The sequence below is a fragment of the Mastigoproctus giganteus genome, chromosome 10 (genome assembly GCF_048544385.1).
Source record: "Mastigoproctus giganteus isolate SK-2022 chromosome 10, ASM4854438v1, whole genome shotgun sequence".
Taxonomy (NCBI): Eukaryota; Metazoa; Arthropoda; class Arachnida; order Uropygi; family Thelyphonidae; genus Mastigoproctus; species Mastigoproctus giganteus.
In genome coordinates, this window is record NC_143584.1 from 94,121,237 (window position 1) to 94,140,189 (window position 18,953).

At 35.7% G+C, this 18,953-nt stretch overlaps 1 protein-coding gene across 3 annotated transcripts in view; it reads right to left on the bottom strand.

Annotated features, from left to right (window-relative positions):
* Positions 1-18,469, bottom strand: part of LOC150079162 (RNA binding protein fox-1 homolog 3-like) — a 468,684-nt gene extending 450,215 nt beyond the window's left edge. For all 3 annotated transcript variants that reach the window (XM_090383522.1, XM_090383524.1, XM_090383521.1), the window contains exon 1: positions 18,037-18,469. In XM_090383522.1, the coding sequence (XP_090239648.1) occupies positions 18,037-18,192 (156 nt within the window). In that variant the 5' untranslated portion in view covers positions 18,193-18,469. The remainder of the gene's footprint in view (positions 1-18,036) is intronic.
* Between the last annotated feature and the right edge of the window lie 484 nt (positions 18,470-18,953).

Genomic DNA, 18,953 nt, shown 5'->3' on the forward strand with positions numbered 1-18,953 from the left:
CACACATCCAACCCAACCAATGCAACTGGTAGAAAATATCTTATGAAACAGAAAAAGTTTTATAATAATAAAAGGGGTGAGATTAGCCAAGTGGTTATGATGCAAGACCAGCAATATCATGGACCAAAGTTCAAATCTCAATGTAAAAAAAAAAAAAATATATATCAAAAAATTGCAAAAGTCACTTCATCAGCCCTACCTCCCCCAAGTTAGAAGTGAGAGCTGTAGCAGAGAATGGTGCCATGATGCCAACTGGTGTTGCTCCCAATAACTATTAGCACCATCTGGTGCTAGGTGGGAAGGAGCAGAAGTGCGTAGCACACGTTTCTTGATTAGACCGGGGTTCGAGCCAGTCACCACCAAATACAGAGGATGCGGAAAGGTCAGGGAATAACCACCGCATATCCCAGAGCAATATGGCCTTAGTTGCTAATGCTCCTAAAATCCAAAATAACAACATCTGGTGTTGCCTCCATCAGTGGATACAAAGGCAAAAGGCAAACAGTGCCACCTCCAAGGCTGGATGATGAAGAGAAGTAGAAATATTGATCATACTGCATCAAAAGTGGCAGAATAAAGTCGCTTGTGTTCATCGTAGGGATCAATTTGATTAGCAGAACAGACATACCACCTTCATAAACAGCCTGATAACTCCTGCAATCTTGGAAAAAATCAAGCAGGATATGAGTAACCCACTAAAAGAACAAAGAATATGAGCACAACCAATCCAGAACTGGATAAGAAATACGAAGTACAAGAACTATAATCCAGAGCAGTTGAAGTGAAATCTGACAAGGTTGTGATATCCAGAATAGAAAAGGCCTACGTAAAATTTGAGAATACGGACCTCACAAATGCCCACACCTTACCAAAGCAGTGACCCAACAGAATCCTCTGGAAAGTCACAGACCACCTCATTCAGCAAATCATACCAGATTACCTCAACAATGAAGTTACACTAAATACCATCCACACATCCATTTACTGTGCCACTTTGCAGCCACCAGGATGAATGGAAGAGAAACCAATGACCAAAAGAAAACCAAACGCAAAGACATGGAACTACCAGCCTGAGAAAGGAGACTACCGCACAAGATAGACGAACTGACCCAATACCAATGGGGTAACAAAAGTAAGAAGCCGATCATAAAAGTGAAAACCAACCTCAAAAAAGATAACATCCACAGCTTACATGAAACCTATAATCAGAGAACTGGAGAATACCTGGACACCTCAAGTTGAACCTCTTTGCACTCAGTAAAAACTTCACTGATATAATGAGTGTCTAGAAGAAAACAGACAACTGGATATTTTATGAAAACCAGAGTGCCTTCTACAGTAACACTGGACAACTGGAAGTGGACAATGGACTCCCTGGCCATTAAGCACTTGAGGAGTTCTGGGATAACCTGTGGAGAAGAAAGTTAATCATAATTAGGAGACTATTGTCAGGGAAACAGGGAATATTTTTTGTAATAAGGATAGGTGGAGTAGAACCAGGGTATGTCTGCCAGGAGCAACTATTAATGATGTCACCAAGAGACTGTCATATTTTAAGAGGGGGTAAAGAGAATATTATTATTCATGTGGGGACTAATGACATTAAACGTACACGATCTGACGATTTGTTGGAAAAATACAGGACCATTCTGAGGAAATGCCGCGAGCTAGGTCACAATGTCTATATGTCTGCAATTCTGCCCAGACACAATAGGAGGGATTATATGTTAAAGGCCTTGTGGATTAACTCAAGACTTGAAGGAATCTGCAAAGCTTTTGGGGGAAAATTTCTATCAGCTTGGCCCACACTTGTAGGTAGAAGGAATTTGTTTTGTAGAGACGGGATACACTTAAACAAAGGTGGTGCAAAAGTTTTTGCCAGTATTATTGAGGATACCTTAAAAGGTTCAGGGAAACTGCTAGTTTGGGGGGGGGGGGGTAATACTGACATGCGTTTATCTGATAATATTGGTCAAAGTAACTCTTGCACATACCTCAAGAGTTCTTATCTGTTTCCCCAACTGGACACATTATCTAGATGTTCTGGGGGCAGAAACGTTTCAAGTGAGCGGGTAGCTAATGCCAGGGAAGAGAGCCTAAAAAACTTCAAGGGTTGTGTTAGGATTGTTAAATATACAAGGACATATAGTAATGTCCTTGTTTATATAGTAATGTTAGAAGTGTCGTCAGTAAAATGACTGCTTGTTAAAACAAGTAAAGTGGACATAATAGGGCTTACGGAAACATGGTGCCACCCGGAAATAGGGGATGATGAGTTTCAGTACGGCTTGTATAATGTATTTAGGAAGGATAGGGTAGATAGAAGAGGTGGTGGGGTAATGCTTCTCATCAGAAGCAGCCTGTGTGTGATGATAGCTTACCCAGATTCAGACGTTTTACGTGCTAGTATAGAATCTGTATGGTGTGAGATAGTTGGAAACAAAGGTATAATGCGAGTAGGAGTAATCTACAGACCAGGTGATTGTGAAGATTATGACAAAAGCCTCTACATGCAAATGGAATGGGCAAGTAAGAGTCAATGTCTTATTATGGGTGATTTCAATTTGCCTCTAATTGATTGGAGAAAATGGGAAAGAAACTCAACATGGGGAACAATTTTTAAATCAACTAGATGACTGTTATTTGTATCAACATATCAGGGAAATTACTAGAGAAAAGAATATCCTAGACCTCATCATCACCCACGAATCAGATGACATAACAGGGCTGACAGTAAGGAACCAGTAGCAGGAAGTGATCGCAGAGTTCTACGGTGGATGATGAAGAGAGAAGTAGCAGTAGTAAAAGGCAAAGGAATGGGTTATAATTTCAGAAAAGGAAATTACGATGCCTTAAGGTGCTACATAACCTCTATTATTAACTGGGCTATTTTATTAACTGGGTAGATATCGCACAGAGAACGAATGCAATTGAACTGTGGTATGCTTTTAAAACATTAATCACAGATGCCTTGAATGCATATTTACCATTAAAAAAAATACTCCACGAGGAGGGTTCCAAGTTGGATGAATAGTGAAGTTGCCACATTACTTGAGCAGAAAAAGGTGGCATGGAAAAGGTACAGAGCAATAAAAAGTACTGAAGCCTATAACAGCTACAAGATGATCTGTAATAAAGCCACAGAAAAGGTTCGACAGCAAAGGCAGTTTATGAGAAATCACTAGCAAACAGAGCAAAGAGAGGGGGGGGGGTAAAGAATTCTTCACATATATAAATGATAAGAAGAGCAGGACAAACCAGATCGGACCTTTACATATGGGAAAGGAGATAGTATTAAATACACCAGCTGCCATTGCAGATGAACTGAACAGTTATTTTGCATCGATACTTACAGAAGAAAAACCTTTTGTGGCAATGGGAAATTGTGGGAGCGAAGTTTAACAATAGTAATTAATGATATTTAAATTTTGCAAGATTATTTAATGAAAAAACTTTCGAGCCTACAGACCAGTAAAGCTCCTGGAGTTGATGGAATATACCCTATAATCTTAAGGGAGGTTGCAAGTGAGTGCACTGAACCACTGAGGCTAATTATGCGAGCATCACTAGACTCTGGAGGGATTCCGTTGGATTGGAAAAGTGCCATTGTATCTCCCATACATAAGGGTGGTTCTAAGAGTTAAGTGGGAAATTATCGACCTGTCAGCCTAACTTCAGTGGTAGGGAAAATCATGGAGGCAATGATCAAGGGCGGAATTCGGAATCATGTGGATAGAATTGAAATTCTCAAGGATACTCAGCATGGTTTTGTAAAGGGAAAATCATGTTTAACAAATCTGGTTTGCTATTTTGAAAGGGTCAGTCATGAGCTGGATTTAGGGAATAATTTCGACATTGTTTATTTAGATTTCAGCAAGGCTTTTGACTCAGTCCCATATGAGCGGTTGCTTTATAAGCTGGAACAGGCTGGAATCACTGGGAAAATCCTTAGATGGACATCAGGATGGCTTCAGGGCAGGAGGCAGAGGGTTGTGATAAATGGCTATTCCTCAGATTGGGTTGATGTAAGAAGTGGGATGGCAAGGATCAGTATTAGGACCACTGTTATTTTTAATTTTCATAAATGACATTGATGAAGGGATAGAGGGCATGATGTCTAAATTTGAAGATGATGTTAAAATTGGTAGAGTAGTTAATGATCACTGTCAAGCTAAGCTTCTTCAGAGAGACCTTGATAGACTTCAGGAATGGTCAGAAAAATGGCAGCTATGCTTTAATCCAACAAAGTGTAAGGTATTACACACCTGGGAAACAGTAATCCCAAAATAACTTATTAATTTGGTGGAGTTGAACTAAACCCAGTACTGGAGGAAAGGGACTTGGGTGTTACGATACAATCAGACATGAAATTCTCTGAGCATTATAAACAGGTTGCAAGGAAGGCCCATGATGTCCTATCAATGATCTATTGAACTTTTGCAAGTAGAGATAGGGACGTGATAATCCTATTGTATAAGGCTTTTGTTAGACCACACTTGGAATACTGTGTTCAAGTATGGAGACCGCACCTAAAGAAAGACATCGAGCTTCTTGAAAGGGTGCAAAGATGGGTAATTCGCCTGGTGAGATCAGCAAAAGGGTGTCCTTATGAAGAAAGACTTCAAATATGTGGGTTGCAGAGTTTGGAAACTAGACACCTTAGAGGATATTTGATTGAGGTGTTTAAGGCTCTGAGAGGCATCAGTAAAATGAATGAGGTCGAAATTTTCAAGATTATAAATGATGCTAGAACTAGGGAGTATTTTTCTTTTAGGAAGTGAGTTACTAATTACTCTAATGTGTTACCTCTGTGGATGGTTGAGGCTGAAAGTGTTGGGAAATTTAAAGGTTCTAAGTAAATCCTTATGTGAGGGGATAGTCAAAGGGGTACTTCATTTTATTTATTTTCTATTATTGATATTTAATGAATTGTCTATTTTTATTATTGTAGCTGGTGTAGCAAAAGCCTACAGTTTCCTTGCACCATACAGCTAACATACTAAGCTGGCTGGGACCAAAAAATTGAATGTTTTTTTTTACTTTGTAACTTAGAATATATAGAATTTATTACATGTGGCATTTTGGATGCACATGTACTAAAGTTTAACTTTTGTTAATAGTAAGTAATTTTGTATTGTTATTTCTTAAAATATCACTCTTCGTTAAAAAAATCAGAAATTTTTTTTTTTTTTTTTTTTTGTTAGTTGTTGGCACATCAGCTTCTGTGGCCATAATGCACCTCCCAAAGTTTTTGCATTTTACTCTAATCCAAGCCCGAGGTGGGATTCAAACCCACGACCTTTGGGTTGCCAGGCAGGCACTTTACCCACCTGGCTAGCCCGGTCGTCTCAGAAATAACTGTTGAAGCATGCAATGAAAACACTTTATTAAGCAGCAGGCCATTTGAATGGTACAAGTGCTTCAACAATGGACAGAAGGATGATGCAAAATATGTGAGGCTGTTTACATCAACAAGTGGCAAATTTATCTCATGTATTAGAAGCATTATTCAGGCCAAAGCTCAAATAGGAATTCAAAATATAGCTTCCCAACTAAGAATATCATATGGTGATGTGAATATCATCACCAACTAACTAAGAATATCAAATATCAGATGTGATGGTTACCCAACCATCACATCTGAACAGAATATGTAACTCCTTTTTACCAAGTTTTTAACAGCAGGCAGGATGGGAACTAGGTTTGAACTTTCTAAAAATAGCAGTGACAACACTTTCAGTTTGAGGTTTCTGCAAATTCCAGTGACAACAGATCAAACAGTGTTTTTTTTTTTGGACAACAGTTGATGAACCCTACAAATGGAAGTTATCTGCATCCTCAAGGAGTGAGAGGAATTTGGATTAACATATTCAAAGGTAAAGTTATGCTAGAATTATTTTTTTCCTCTACAGAAGTTTGTTTGATTTTGGTTTTTATGGTGCATGAGCAACTAAGGCCACAATGTGCTAAGTCCACTCTACAGATGTAATTCATAACAAATTTATACTAGGTCATACCATAAATAAGACTGTACCATATTTCCCCATGTATAAGACGCACCCTTTTTCGAAAAATTTGGGGTTTAAAAACTGGGTGCGTCTTATACAGTGGTTGTAGATTTTTTTTGACTTGCATTTCCCGCTTTTTCACACTTGTTGTCTTTGCACTAATTGTTGCGCACTTGTTACCTGTATATTAGGTTACATTTTGCCACGTTCTGCCCAGAAATGGCTCAGAAAAGATTTTCGTACAGTGCTGAATTCAAGTTAAAAGTGATCCAGTTTGCAAAAGTGAATGGAAATCGTGCTGCTGAACGTAAGTTTGGTCTTCCTCCAACTGAGAAAACAATCCGAGACTGGCTACAGGAAGAAGAAACCCTACTGAAAACACCACGGCAGAAGAAGGCCATGAGAGGCAAGTCAGCAAAATGGCCTGATTTAGAGAGGGGGTTGAAGATATAGATTGAAGAGCAAAGGGCAATTGGAATTCCTGTGTCCACAAAGATGGTTCAGCATGAGGCAAGAAGAACTGCTGATGAAAAAGAAGTTACTGATTTCAAAGGACACAGTTGGTGCTTCAGGTTCATGAAATGGAATGGACTAAGCATGTGTACATGCACCAGACTTGCCCAAAAGATGCCTGAAAGCTATAAGCAGTAGGTCCTTGAATTACACCGTTTTGTCATTCAATGTCGGAAGACATATCGGTTTGAGTTGGGACAGATTGCAAATATGGACGAAGTACCCCTTCAATTTGATGTCCCAAGTAACAGAACTGTTGATAAGAAGGGGGTGAAAACTGTAACTGTGAAGACAAGTGGACATGGAAAGAGCCATTATACAGTTGTTCTAGCTTGTTGTGCCGACGAAACCAAGCTGCCGCCTATGCTGATTTTCAAACGCAAAACAATGCCAAAAGAAGACATTCCTCGAGGAGTGATTGTCCACATTCATGACAAGGGTTGGATGGATCAGGATGGGATTAAGATCTGGTTTGAGAAAGTTTGGAGCAGGAGACCAGGTGAGCTCTTAAGCAAACCTGCTCTATTGGTGCTTGATCAGTTCAGGGCACACATAACAAAAAACACAAAGAAGATTGCTGCAGAGCAAAAAACAAAACTTGACGTCATACCTGGAGGCTTGACATCCCAGCTCCAACCACTTGATGTCAGCATTAATAAACCCTTCAAAGCTGCCATGAGAGACAAATGGAACCAATGGATGACGTCTTCTGGGGACAATTTGACACCAGCAGGAAGAGTGAAGAAACCAACTATAGGAGAAGTTTGTACCTGGGTGAAAAGATCCTGGGATAATATCAAGATTGAGATCGTTGTCAAATCATTTAAGAAGTGTGGCATTTCAAATGCCATAGATGGAACTGAGAACAAGCTAATGAATGGGAGTTTTGACAGTGATGAGGAGTTGTATGAATTTTATGATGAATAAAACTTGAGTTCAATAACTTTATGTAATAAATTTTTTTTCAAATTATGGGCCCCAAAATTAAGGTGCGTCTTATACATGGGGAAATACGGTACTTAGAAATCATTAAGCACTTGTAAGATGTAATCATAAAGAGGAGATCTGATGATCAATGAGAGAGCAATATTTGGAAATTTTAAGTCATACAAATCTGATGTCAAACAGCTGAATTCTTGACTAATATAGAATTATTTCACAATTTAAACTCTTATCAGCAAATATTTTCCAAAATATAAAAGGCCTCAAACCACAGAAGTTACTTTATAATTGCTCTGTGATAATACACAGTTTCCCTGAAATAAAGAAAAACAGCAAAGAATTCTTTACTTATGTAAACTCTAAGAAGGAAGCAGATGAATCAGATCGGTCCACTTAACATAGATGGTTTGACTATTGATGATCCTGCTCAAGTAGCTGATAAAATAAATGAGTACTTTGCATCTACATTCACACATCAGGAGTTATTCAAAGAGGAGAATGCCAGAAGTTTATGAAAGTTTATCAAACAGGGAACTAAGTGATTTTGTAATAACTGAGAGCAAAGAAGAGGAGAAATTTTTTAAGTTAAACATAAAAAAGGCACCTGGGGTGGATGGAATCTATCCAGTTATATTGAAGGAGGCAGCAAGAGAAGTTAGCAAAACCCTTAGCCATAATTATGAGAGCATCCTTAGATTCAGGGGAGGTCCCAATGAACTGGAGATGTGCAAATGTATCCCCAATTCACAAAGTGGGTTCAAAGGGTGACACAAATCATTACAGACCTGTTAGTTTAACCTGTTCCAGGGAAAATAATGGAATGACTGGTTAAAGAGGTGAGACAGGATCACCTAGACAAGACTGCAGTAATAATTCAGACCCGACATGGGTTTGTTAATGGGAAGTCTTGTCTGACCAATCTGATTGGATACTACAATGTGGTCACAAAGGAACTGGATGCAAAAAATAATTTTTATATCATTTACAGTCAGACCTCTCTTTAACAAATTTCCATATAGCAAAATTTTCTATGTAGTGAACTTTTTTGATTTCCCCTTGGTCATTACATTGAAAACAGTTTCTCTATAACGAAGAAAATTTCCATATAACAAACTGATTTCGAGAGACCTAGGTACGTATTGTGCGCACCTCTGGTCTTTAGGTAATAAAGCTGATGCTGTAGAAAATATGAATTAAGAGCTAAAAGGATTAAGCATTAATCCCTTTAGCTTTTAATAGCTAAAGGCTTTAATTCCACAATTTAAGAGTTAAAATATTTTACAATTTAATGGTGCCTATAAAACCCTACAGGAGGAAACTGGCCAACCATGGTGCGGGATAGAAAAAGATGGAAAAGTTTAGGAGAGGCCTTTGGCCAGCAGTAGGTCAGCAATGGCTAAAAAGAAGTAAAACCAATACAACTTATACACTACTATGCCGAGAAGTCCCACTGGTTAGTTGTTCACAACCATTGGCAAAGATTAAGACATGTTTCTGATGAGGGCATTGGCTCTGGTCAACCTATTTTCTACCATAAGCATCCTATTAGAGAATTAGAAGAGAGTGATTTTCCTTTATCTCGGAAATTCATCTGTTGTTTTGAAGAAAGTGTCATCCACACTTTCACTAAATTTTACCTGTCTCTGTTTACATGGTAACTACAAGTGGTCCCTAATTTCAGCTTTGTTTTAATGGTTGTGCACGTAACCTTACAGTATCTAAGTGTAGTGTGAAAAGGCGGAAGCGCTTAATAGTGTAGATCGGCACGTTAAAAAAAAGAAATCTCTTTAAAATTTGACATCCCTGCCGGTAGTGTCAACCATTCTGAAAAACTGTTTCAATTCTCAAATTGCTTGAGGAAACGTGACCCAGTCGGAAGTATGGGAAATTATGCCTTTGGGAAGTGTAGATGAAGCAGATTTTAAGTGGATGACATCGATGAGACCAAAACATGCAGAATCAGGGCTATTAATAAAAGATAAGGCTATGGAGTATGCATCTTTTCTGGGGCACAAAATATTACAAACCAGTTCTGGTTGGCTGTACAAATTTAATGAGCGTCATGGCTTGCTCGAAAAAGTTATTTCTGATGAAAGTGAAGTTGCAATTGAAGAAGACTATACCCATTGGAAAGAAACAGTTTTGAAAAAAATTACGGAGGACTACGCGTCCAAAGACATATTCATCGTCGATGAAACGTCAATTTTTTAAATATTTGCCGAACAAGACACTGATTTTTAAAGGTGATAAATGTTTAGGTGGTAAAAATAGTAAGCAGAGAATTACACTCTTAGTTGCAAATATGGCTGGTAATGAAACTTGGTAATAGGCAAAAGTAAATAAACCCGATGTTTCAAAAGAGTAAAGTCGTTAGAGTTGGACTACAACTACAACAAAAAAACTTCGAATGACAAGCAAAATTTTTGAGCAGTAGGTTTTAAATTTCGATAGAAAGATGACGAAATAAAACAGAAAAATCACGTTGAATGTCAACAGCTGCCCTGCCCACCTTCACTCGGTAATTTCAAAACTTATAACTGTGAAGCTTGTTTTCTTCCTTCTGAATAATTCGTCTTAACTGCAGTTAATGGACCAAGGCATTATCAAGAATTTGAAAATGCACTACCGAAGGCACATACTGAAAAAAATTATACTGATAATAGAAACCAACCAACCTATAGATTCTGTTATAGACTTGTGGATGTGCATATCAGAGTTGGAGAAAGTGTGGAGTCAAGATGTGACAGAAACAATTAAGAATTGTTTCGCAAAAGCAGGTTTTGCTAAAATGTTAATTAACAGAGATGAGAGGGATGAACTACCAGAAGATATTGAGCAATATTAGGAAGAGTTCCAAGTGAGGTTTGATCAGTGGAGAAATTGTTCTTGACAAATTTTTAGAAGTTGATAATAATGTCATAGTAGTTGAATATATCCGAGTGACTCCAAAATTTTGGAGCGAATTTAAAGAACTAGTGACAATATCGACAATGAGTTGGATGAAAATGAGGGCAATATTAAACCTTACAAATAAATGTTGGTAGCATTTGAAACTTTGCATCGAGGCCTTCAGTGGGAAGAAAATTTAACAGAAAATATATCCGAGTGTTTAAAGTTCAGGCAAATGCAAACATTTTTATCAACGGTGTACAGTAGAATCCAGTATACAACAAAAAATAACCAAATATTTCATGACATAATTCTTAAAAGTGTACTAATAAATTGTGAGCATCATGTAAGTAATCATTTCTTAATATGTATACATTAATAAATTGTTTTAAAATGTTAGAATATTTATTCATTCCCACTTCTTTCCCATATTTTACTATATTTCTGAATTTAGGGTATTTTTCATTGTTGAAAAGGTCATATTTCTTTATAACGAATTTTTTCAAGGGAATGATCAATTTCGTTATATGGAGGTCCGACTGTATTTGGATTTCAGGAAAGCTTTTGATACTGTTGCACATGGAAGACTGCTGTACAAATTGGAGCGGTATGGCATAAGGGCAAGTTGCTGCAATGGATAATGGGATGGTTAAGTGGGACACAGCAGAGTGGTAATAAATGGACACTGCTCTACTGAATAATAAATGGACTAATGTTATTATTAGGGTCCTCCAGGATTCAGTGCTGGGCCCATTGTTGTTTTGCATATTTATCAATGAAGGTATATCAGGTTTAATGTCCAAGTTTGCAGATAATACAAAGGTTGGTAGGGTTGTTAATGACACTAAAGACAGTATGCTACTGCAACAGGATCTAGAAAAGTTAGGCAGATGGGCTGAGACGTGGCAACTGAAGTTTAACATTGACAAATGCAAAGTACTGCATATGGGTAGCAGTAATCCAAGAGAAACGTACCAACTGTGCAGTACTACACTCAGGGAAGTGGAGAATGAAAAAGACCTGGGGGTAATTGTGCAGTCTGATATGAAGTTCCCTGAGCAGTGCAGATGGGCTGCCAGAGCAGGTCATGGAGTTTTGTCAATGATATATATAGGAATTTTTCTAGCAGAGACAGGTACGTGATTATCCCTTTGTATAAGGCCACGGTCAGGCCACACTTTGAGTATTGCATTAATTGAATATTTCTGAATTTACAGTATTTTTCATTGTTGAAAAGGTCATATTTCTTTATAACGAAATTTCTGTATAACGAATTTTTTTAAGGGAATGATCAATTTCGTTATATAGAGGTCCGATTGTATTTGGATTTCAGGAAAGCTTTTGATACTGTTGCACATGGAAGACTGCTGTACAAATTGGAAAAAAAAAAAAAAGTATTCATAATATGCAGGAAAAGTATGGAGGCTTCATTTTAGGAAGGATGTAAGAGTTGCTGGAACACGTACAGAGAAGGGCAACAAGACTGGTAAGAGAAACAAAGGGGTGTGCTTACGAAGAAAGACTTAAGTTCTGCAAGTTGCAGCATCTGGAGATTAAGCCCTTGCAAGGTGTTCTGATTGAGATGTATAAGGGCTTGAATGGTTTGAGTAGGCTCAATGCTGATGGGATACTTCTGCTTGCTGGGACTAAGAATCTGAGAGGGCAGAGATTCAAATTGAGGAAAGACAGTTGTAGAATAGATGTGCGGAAGTTTGCCTTTAGCCAGTGGGTAGTTGATTGCTGGAACAGACTTCCATCTGTTGTTGTGGAAGTTGATAGTTTAAATAAATTTAACGCTGAACTAGTCATACATTTGGAGTGACCAGATGGGCAAAATGGGAAGGTTTTTTTTTTTTTTTTTTTTTTGTTGGCTGATGCTGTATAAGCTTGCTTTCATGAATCATATGCCTCAACTAATGCTAATGCTAAGTGCAGTAACTTGAACAGAGGGCTTAGTTATGTAGTAATCAAATGAAAAAAAAAAAAATGTTACATAAACATGGGTCCAGAAATGCTTTAACAAATTTAATCATTAACAAAATAGAAGCATCTGAAAACTGGCTTTGCAATTATAGGGTAACATATATATATATATATATATATATATATAAATAATTCTTTATTTACCATAAGCAATGCTCTGATATGGATCTTCCAAGAAAGAAAGCTTATAAAAGAAAAATTAAACAGTTCCTGCATTACAAAAACATCAAAAAAAAAAACAATAACAATTAATCCAATAAACAAATAATCTTATTAAAAACTTTTTTCTTATATTGAGAGTCCCTGATATACAAATGTGAATCCAGCTTCAACTTATCAATTTGACTGCATGGAAACAAGCAGAATCTCTGCTGAATGTCCAAGAATCCAGTCAGGTCACCTTCTGCCTCCACTCTGTTTGCACAGGATTCACCACAAACTTCAGACACAAGACTTGTCAAAAGTATACAGGCCCAACTTCAATTTAAATTTCACACCTAAAACGGACTTTGCAGATAATTTTGTTGAACAAGAACAAATCAAGTACACAAAAAAGTAGATTAATATAGAAGAAAGTACTCATAATCTCCAACCAAATCCAATTTCAGACTCCACAAAACCATAACAACATTAACATGACCTTCACATAATGCAGAGAAAATGTAAAAAAAAAAAAAAAAAAACTCTGTACTGACAAATTAACCACAGAGGATAACAAACCCACATGATCATGAGATTGAGTACTACATGTAAACAACAAAAACTGTCAGAGATACTAAAGAAAGAAAGAAATAATATTGCAAAAAAAAAAAAAAAACAAATAATAATAATGCTCACATCCTTGCACCTTGGGGAAGGCCAATACTTGTTACATAAAAGCAAGTTTAACTCCCAAGCTTGCGGGAGTTAGATTTGGACCAAGGCAATGGCCTCGGTCCAAAAAAATTCCAATAAATCAAAAAAATAAATAAATACATAAACATTTGCCATCAACACAAAAATAAGATTTCAACAACCATAATAGATTTAAAGTTACTACCAAATGAATTGCAGTAGTAAAAAAAATTGCATGAAAAACAATTTACTATCCCACATTTTATAGAACAGACATAAATGCATGCAGGAAATGACCAGCTGATCAAGCAGATTAGTAACAGTGCAAAGAGTACAATTTAACCAGAAAAATCATGAAAAAAATTTAAAAATAAATCCTTAATTAATAAATAAAGGGATAAACTCTGTAATAGAAGAAAATCCTGCACTAAAAACACTTGTTTCAAGAATATCTCATGTTAAAAATAAATTTAATAAGACTGGAGTTCAGAATAAAAATGCTAATGGCCTTTTATCACTACCTATCCCATTTAACAACAAAACACATTGTTTTAAGGTGACAGTGAGTTGGCCATGTGCACTAACATGTAATACCAGTCACGGTAGGCATTCATTTCCAGTGATGTGTGGATACAATCAATACTGTCTTTCAGTGTTGCAGTTGATTTTTAGTTCTGTGCTTGTGCTGCAATGCTAAAAGTTTTTACCTCCTATCACTGAAATGGTACAAGGCCTCTTTTGTCATATAAAATTACATTTTTTTTTTTCAATTTTTGTTTAAATAAAATTTCTTAAAATATACTATTGGTATTAAAATATATCTTGCAGGTGTTTAACCCAAGGTCTGCCCCTCTGCATCCAGTAGTTTTGAAATTAAGTTCTGTTATGCTTACCATTACACAGAAAATTTTTGTATAGCTCTAGTTTAATAACAAAGATTTCTTGACCCATTTTTATGTAACATTTTTTAATTGCTTTGGTTCACAAAATACATCCTCCAATTACTGCAATTATTTCAGGGACACCCTGTGTGTGTGCATGCATGCATGTCTAGGGCTCAACAAACACAGTTACCATGGCAACTACTATTTTAAAGGCCAGACTGATGGCTGTGAAGTTGAAATGCTAAATTGTTTTTTTACAATCACTGTGGTTTGTATTTTGCAAGGACTAGGCCAACTTTTGGAAAAGATACAATGACCCCTTAAACACAGACTTTCTAAACTGTCAACATCATTATGTTATGGAATAAAACTTATTACTTATAATTATACAGAATAGCAGCTCAATTAATAATATCTGATTTACATTAAGATAGGGTGAAAATTAAAGTTGGAGAGTATTTTCATAATTATTTCTATCAATACAGGTAAATTTTATCCTTTTTTAATTGACTAGGGATAAATAAACAAATAACTGTAGCTTGTTTATTCATAAAAAAAAAAATCATACTGTTCATCTTATGTAGCTCTGTTACCATGACAGTTGTTTTAAATTGGACATTTCAAGAGAGAGAGTAAAAATTGGAAATTTAACATCTACTGTCATTTTTGACGTGTGTCACTTTGGTATTCTGGTCAGTTAATATATCATTTCTAATTAATTTAACGTACAGATAAAAGTTAATCACACAGAGAAATTTGAAAGTTTTTTAAGTTTAATCATAAATGGCCTATACACTATTGTTGCACAAAGTTGGTATCAGTTTCAGTAAAAAGTTACTGAAACACTAACAAACAAGGTAAAGATCGATATTTTCACCTCATTGTAACTAAAATTTACTGCATTATATATATATGATTTATCTTCAAATATTCAATGCTCATATGAGGATAGCCTAGCATATACCTCTTGGTTTATAACCTTAGCACCAAATGACATAATAAGTTCCATGTTCTCCACAGCAAATAGTTTCTAGTTAGTAGGTGTTAATAGCATTTCTGTTTGGTTGTTCAATTAAATTATTCTGCTTTAAATGGAATTATCTTTGAACATGCAGCTCTAATGGACTGTTTTTGGGGCAGCGTGGATGTTATTCATGCTGAATTTTTGGAAAAAGGAATCACAATCAATTGAGACACTGCATATCAAAAAAGAATAAAACAATAACACCTGGTAATACAGCAATGTTACTTCAACAAGACACCATGTAATCTCACTGCAGCTGTGCACTGAGGTTGCACAATGACAACAATTTAATTGCCGAATTTGAAGTTGTTTTATATAACCCATTGGCCCCAAGTGACTTTTGTTCCCACAGCTTAAAAAGCATCTCCAAGGCAACAGCTACAACTCTGATGAAGAAATTAAAAAAACTGTGAAAAGATGGGTAGGTCTCTCATCTCAGCCAAAAGAATTTTACTTAAACAGCATACAAAAACTTGTTCAGTGCTGGATGAAGTGCATCAAATTAGGCAGGGTATAAGTAAAAAAAATGACATCACATTAAAGACAACTTTTTTATCCTCAAGTAAATTATTTCTTTTTGATTTATTTCTATTTTTTCAAAAATGCAAAAAGAAGTATTACTTTTCAGCTCCCATAAATGAATACATATAGATCTAAAATGCATTTAAATCATATGGTTAAGTTACACAAGTATCCGCAATCACAAAATCAAAAGAAAAGCTAACAACATAAAAAACACCCAACTGATTTTTGCTATCATTACAGTGATACACATAATGAAAGGGATTTCTTTCTGAAGTTATACTTGAAGGATGCCCTCAAAAGATTAGATGAATTGACATCAAGGCAGTAATAAGAAATATGATATTGTAATGTTATTGAGAAAAATACACACAATATAAAATTGCAAATATGTGTGGCTAAAAGAAAGAAAAGACAATATCACATTTATTCTTACCCTCTACACTAAAGGTACAAAGAAGTAACGTTCCCCCAATGCACATATATACAGAAGGTAAAGAAGAAAAGAAGAAACAAGAAAAGATACATTTTGAACATAAACTACTAAATATATCTCTTACTTTTAAAAGTGAAATCACATTTAAATAACTTATGTGATTAAGTAATTCGAATTAAGAGGATTTTCAAAATCTCAGAAAACCAAAAATCAATGCTCAGAATATATATATATATATTTTTTTTTAAACTCTAAACAGCGTACAACTAATTTAACATTAAAAGTTATTAGGCTCACATAGATATTTCATTGCAAAACTTTAATCCTAAACTCTAATCATTTCGGTATGAAGTAAACAGCTTTGCCTTATCCCTCATATTAGATATTCTCAGTTTCATATGGAAAATATACTCTAATTTATTTCAAATATCCTTTTCTGAGCTGACAATAGAAAAATAGCATTGGTGCACACTAACAAGTTTTAAGTCATTTTTAAACATGGTCAACAAAGTGGCTGGCAATCTTTGAACTGTTGAACAGAAGTCCTTTGCCTCCCTCCTTCATTCAAATTTAATGCTTTGTGACCAATATATAACATCAAGGTAAAACTTAAGAGGATTAATTATTAAATCAATTTCATACAAGTTTCTCCAACCAATACAGCCATAACCAGAGCTGCATTTCTCAAGCTGTGGTCTGCCAATATGTCAAAAATTTCTTTTCAATATTCAAAAACCTGAAAAAAAATTTCGAGCACAGAAAGAGTTTTATTAAGCATGGGATTAGCGAAAAATTTTTCACGCTAAATGTGGGTCCTTACGTCACAAAAATTTGAGAACCAACTAAGCTAAAGGGTGCAAAACGCATGTACAAAATGTAAATGTACAGCTAACAGCTGTACATTTACAAATAATATAATGAGCTATATAATAACTATGTTAACAATATTAATGATGTTCATATCAATATAAATTTCATGTTACATTAGTTATTATATCATTCCAAAATATCTAAATAGTAAGTTCAGTGGTTCTCTAATTTCTTGTCCCATACGCCCCCCTCCCCCACATTCAGAGAAAGAGACCTCTAGCCCTGCTTTTGCGATTCTTATTCCTACCTCCCATGTAGATTGTGCCAATTTTTGTAGGAATCATCACAATCTCCTAGGAAGTAACGTATAATCCTCAGGCCAGTTGCAACCCACAGTTACTGCTGTGGGTTGCAACTGAATTACTTGTCATGAATTACTGCTTTAAACTGTAGCAACTATTTTAATTACTCAATGACAGTTTAAAAATGAATTAAAAAACCATTATAAAATTATGTGATAATCAATTGGAATGAAATTTAAGAATATATTACTCTGTGATTATCAATTTAAATGTTTTCAACCTGTCATTTTCGCATATTCCAAGGTTCATCTCATCATTCTTAGAAACACTCAGAATACAACACTCGTCATCGTTACGTAAGTATAATCAAGATTGTTATATACGATCGTTACTTAAAGCACTTTCTTGAATGCAACCAAAGTAATACATATTCATACAAAAATGCAAGTTTGAAAGGGGCAAAAAAAGAATCCTTCAGTGACAGTTACAAAAATGGCGGTGTTGATTTTCCATGTTGACGAAATTTCATGACATAGGTGAAATTATAATTTCAGCGACTGTGACATTAACATAATATTAAGATAAGTCACTAGGAAAGCCTCCTAAATGCTAAAACACACTTTCTTTTATTCTGCAAAGCATGATTCATGTCATGCACTTGAAGGGTTTCGTTGGTGGTATATAGTCAGAAGACTGACAATGCAGGTCACTGTTCACAAGCTATCTCCGACAAGCACTATAAACATTAACGAATCTGGAAGTTTTACAAGATTTAATAAAGTGCGTTATCGGATACATTATATACCCAATTTACGAAAAAAAAGTGACAAACATATAAGTCAGAAATTTATTCCACTGCGCAATACATATGATTGTAATAAACACTCACCTTATCGTTATCTGATTGTTCTAAAGTCTCGGTTGTGGTCCCATTGATATAAGTCTGTGTTTCCGTTTCATCTGATTTAGTGCTTGATGTAGAAGAATCCTTTATTTCAATCCCAACGCTTTGTTCCAATAAACCATTTACCAGTTTTGCCGCCATGATGAGAGAAATAAGGCAGTCCCTTTGTAGAAGCGAGATTGGTGTAGTGTCTCTGCAGTCGACAGATTTCGATCCGCTGGCACTGTCGTTCAGAAAGACACAATGTAACGTTTTTCTTTGAGATTAGAAAACTTAAAACAAGTTTCGGTATAATTGAAAAAGGCCGGTTTATGTCTGCTATTTTCGGCAACCTTTTTCATAAGTTTAATTTAAATAAAAGTAATAAAAGATAGTTAAAATCATATAAACATAACGAAATAGCACATGCTACACTCTTCCACGCTGCCAACATCAGAATGACAACCCTCTGTTGTCAGCGGTATAAACTAATAATGAGCATTGCTGATATATATATATATATATATATATATATATATATATATATAGAAGGTTTAACAGCTATATGTATATATATAGCTGTTTCTTGAACTCTGTTGATGAACATATTGAATACTGCATACGATTTAGAAACCTCATTTTATTAATTTTATTAGGAAGGATGTAGAGCTGTTCGAAAGTGCGGAGAGAAGGGAAACATAACTTGGAGGTAGAAATGTTTTTCTTTCCAAGAAAAACGTGAATTCTGTAAATTGCAACATCGGAAATTTTTTGGTATCTGTGAACTACAGTATATTAAAGGCTTTAAAAGGGGTTTGAATACATTAAATGGCGTGCTATTTTTTATCTTTCTCTGCCAACCCCCGCAAATTGGCATAAATTTAAATTGAGAAAGAGTGGTTGCAGCAAAAAAGGTGAGGAAA